The 3919-nt window shown below is 30.8% G+C and overlaps 1 protein-coding gene across 1 annotated transcript in view; it reads right to left on the bottom strand.

The window, feature by feature from the left end:
* Positions 1-2114: 2114 nt before the first annotated feature.
* LOC111613439 (glycine receptor subunit alpha-4-like) overlaps positions 2115-3919 on the bottom strand; it is a 5344-nt gene continuing 3539 nt past the window's right edge. The window contains exons 6-9 of the mRNA XM_023354797.1: positions 3570-3796; positions 2751-2924; positions 2310-2631; positions 2115-2228 (exon numbers count right to left, since the gene is read on the bottom strand). Of these exons, the coding sequence (XP_023210565.1) occupies positions 2115-2228; positions 2310-2631; positions 2751-2924; positions 3570-3796 (837 nt within the window). The remainder of the gene's footprint in view (positions 2229-2309; positions 2632-2750; positions 2925-3569; positions 3797-3919) is intronic.

Below are 3919 nucleotides of genomic sequence, written 5' to 3'. Positions count from 1 at the left end.
GTAAGGTTTATATCAGTATATTACTGTAGAAAGTACAATTACGCTACTTACATATAATAAATTTAAAATACAGCTGTTATTTTTGAGCGAAGTTTCCAATGTAGCAATGCAGAAACATGCCAGTGCCATACACTACAAACACTGAACGCTGATATGGATCTTCAAACTTCAGGTAGAAAATCTTCGCACGCCATCTGTCGGAGTATTCCGGAAAATCAATTGTTCATGTTTCCTGTGTTTACTTTATTTCGTAGTCAACCTCAATTTATAGTACTAAATTTTATTTTAAGTAACGATAATCTTCTAACTTACAATGAGGTAGTTACAACCGGTCTCCTGTATATTAATTATAAAGAAACTTGGCGTATTTTATTCTTTATAATAAAACAATTTTTAAAGTAAGTTTTATTAAAATATTTATTTAATATTAAAATATTAAAAGTTTTATTGCATTCAAACCTCTGAATAACAGTCAGTGATGGGTACAAGAATAATGGCCGTTGTTTAAAAGTTGTGTTATCTGAATTTATGTTTAAAAGTTTGTGTAAATTGTCCACTGTTAGAAGGTGGCCGTTCTTAGAGGTTTCTCTTATATAAATATAGATTTTTACAGCTTATACAGCATATAAATGAAAGCGATGTAAAGTTATTACATGTATAACTTTTTCACATATACTTTTATTTTATACCATTTCCAATATAATGAAATAAATATATTTATTTTATTTTAATTTTCATCACTGTTACGCATTCATGGATAACGTATCTATATTTTATCGTTGCCTAACAATGGCCGAGTGGATAAAACTACTAAAACCTGATAATTGGTCGCGTGTTTGCACCTGACAAACGAGGTGGTTCTGATTTTTTTCACCAGTTTCACACCTAAATATGATCGAGTTTCGCACAGAAAACTTGTTAAAATCGATTCCGTAATTTCATGGTTACTAGGTATCGACAGAATAGTGTCATTGATTATAATCTGACACACTGTCTCTCACGCTTCACCAGTTATAACTTTTTATATTAATAATGAATTAATACTAAACTGTATAGTAATAATTTAGACACGAGCTGATTTTACAAAGTAATCGACTCCTGAAAAGGAGTGGTCGTAAAGTGAACTGTCATAAGCAGGGTATCATTAATAGAAATTCTATGAATAGAAACTTAGTGTTAACTATATGAAAGTATACTTAAAGTATAGAATTTTTATAGCCATAATAGAAAATTTAGAGCGGGTTGTAATCCGAACGATCTTAATTAAATCTCTGAAAATTCAAGTTTAATTTTCACACTAGTTTCATATAAGGCGTTCAACGTGTGTTCTCGCTGTGTTTTTCTGTTTAATTAAGTTACTTTAGTAAATATATTTATACCTAATAAAAAGATAGTACATACTGTACTTTAGTTAAATATTAACATATTAAAATATAGATTGAACAAATGTTTTCTTGCGTTTTGATGGTCTTTTCGTGTTCATTTTTTTGTTAGGTGCTCCCAATCGCGTCAGGGTGCATGAACATTTTTGTCACTTTTAACTCGAAAAGGAAGTTTCGGACCCATTTTATAAATATGGTTTTGAATTCCTCGTCTTAATCAATGAAAAATGGCAAAGTTTTATCAAAATCGGTCCATCAAATTTTGAGTACGAACGAGCCACATAAAAGCCACAAATAAGAGAATTGACAACGCTCTGACTCAATTAATTTTAGTATTTAACAAGTTATATTGCTATTCAAACATAAGAGGAAAATGTTCTATGCTCCTAGATACAGCGATTATTCAGTCTCACTTGGGATTTTTCCATAAGGTTTAGTTTTATTTATACACGAAAAGTGTACACTTCAATCGATTGATTACTTTTTGATATTTCAGACAGAAACAAACTAACTTAAATTCTAACGTAGAGATTTATTAAATTTAATAACACTACTAAACACTGATAGTGGGTTCGTACCTCACCGAAAGCCAAGTAATTTAATATAGTTACAGACACGTGCAGAATTTATTATAACCGAAGTCATTACCAGAAAAACAATAACTCATTACATTAATTAAATATTTATAAATTAAATAAAATTTTTAATAAATTGCATTTGTTTCCTTCACCTTTATTGATGCGGTTTATATGGGAGAAGTCGATAAGTATTAATTAGTTTCTCCTTAGAATTACTACGCTTGTCAGTTTGTTTTTCTTTGGATTTACTGGGAGATGACTCACGTTTCTGCAAAATACATTTTAAAAAATAAGCAGTACATACTTAATACTATTGAATTTTTCAAAAACTGTAATGTTTTCAACGTACTTGTGAACTAGGATCTGTCAGTTGATGGGCTAATGCATATTCTATTAAAGAAGCAGTTACGAATGAGGTACAGGCAAATAACCAAATATCCAAAGCTTTGACGTAGTTAACGGGTGGACTGTACGATCTGGATTGTACCACTTGAGTAATTAGTGTCAGGATGGACGTCACTCCCAGTGTGATTCGAGCGGGAACCGAATTCACGTCCAACCAGAATGATAACCACGAAAGAACCACTACCAAACTACTCGGTACGTAAACATTAATTATATTGCCAGTTAGGCGGCGAATGAAAGTAAAATGTACAGCCAAGTAACTAAAACTTCCAGGTCATAGAAAAAACAATATTAATCTACACTTGAATTTCAATATAGTCATTTTTACTTACCACCAATATATATCTCGGTTCCTTTGCGAGCTTTCGGCATCTTCACTTCATACTTAAGGGGTTGAATATCTTCTGTAAAAATAACACTCGGTCCATAATTTTTATAAGGACTATCTCTAGAACCTGCCCACTCTAACAATGCCTCTTCATTTGAACTGGTTACTGTGAGAAAACAATAGTTAATACACATCCTGGAAAACTTTCTTGTAAACAGTTTAATGAATTTACTATTAAGAAAGACATTAAATTATTCATTTAAATTATAAATTAAAACATCATTCTTACGGAAACATATTTTGAAAACACAATGCTGAATATCAAATGGATAATAATGAAGTTTCATGGGACATGACACTCGAAAACTGTATCTGTAAAAAGTAAAATTACAAAGTAACATCCAATTTCTAAACAATGTCTATTTTTCATGTTCTTGTTTTAGGCTATAGTTCAGAGGTTTCGCTGTATTATGATTATTATTCTCTAAGTTCATTAGCGAAAAAACCTTCCGACACCCGCGAGATAAAGTAAAAATTTTTCTTGCAGACCTTATACTAGCGTAGCATATTCACATGATACACTGGTGATCGTGATACTAAATTGTTTCAAAGTGTTTCTTATACAAAATAATAGGGAAATTTCAGAATTTTGATATCCAATATCTGTGGAACGTATCATTGAATTAGAACACAAGAACATTACAGCATATCTGAGGGATCACTTTATCTATTAACAGTTAATTCGTTAAAATTTACTGCGAAAATTTAAAAGAGTCTGTAGTGAAATATATTGACTGTATATAGAATACATATAAATGGACTTAAAAACGTAATAATCACAATATCTTTACCAAGATTAACATTAAAAAATCAAACCTAGATATCTTTTCAATAGTATTGTCTTGATATATTGTGATTGCTGTATTCGGAATTGAAAACTGGAAAAGTTGCCCCCATTTGCTATTGTCAAAAACCAAATCTGGTATCCAGATAGATTTTGCAGCTTTCGGAGGAAGTACTTTACAATTTGTTATGTTCAACATTTCAAGTCTCAGTCTGGGATCCTTCCATTGTTCTGTTTGATACATGTGCATTCGGAAATCCTGAAAGATATAGCATGAGATTTTTTCACAATCGTATAGAATTTCGTACGTTAAAGCTATTATTTATCTCTTACCATCGTCGTTTCTGTTATATCATCAATGTCAAATATTTCGAGATTTAAG

Source organism: Centruroides sculpturatus, unplaced genomic scaffold, assembly GCF_000671375.1.
Source record: "Centruroides sculpturatus isolate CEXI.00-Female unplaced genomic scaffold, Cexi_2.0 scaffold1826, whole genome shotgun sequence".
NCBI lineage: Eukaryota > Metazoa > Arthropoda > Arachnida > Scorpiones > Buthidae > Centruroides > Centruroides sculpturatus.
The sequence above is the reverse complement of the archived record's forward strand: the minus strand, read 5'-3'. Positions and strand labels throughout refer to the sequence as shown.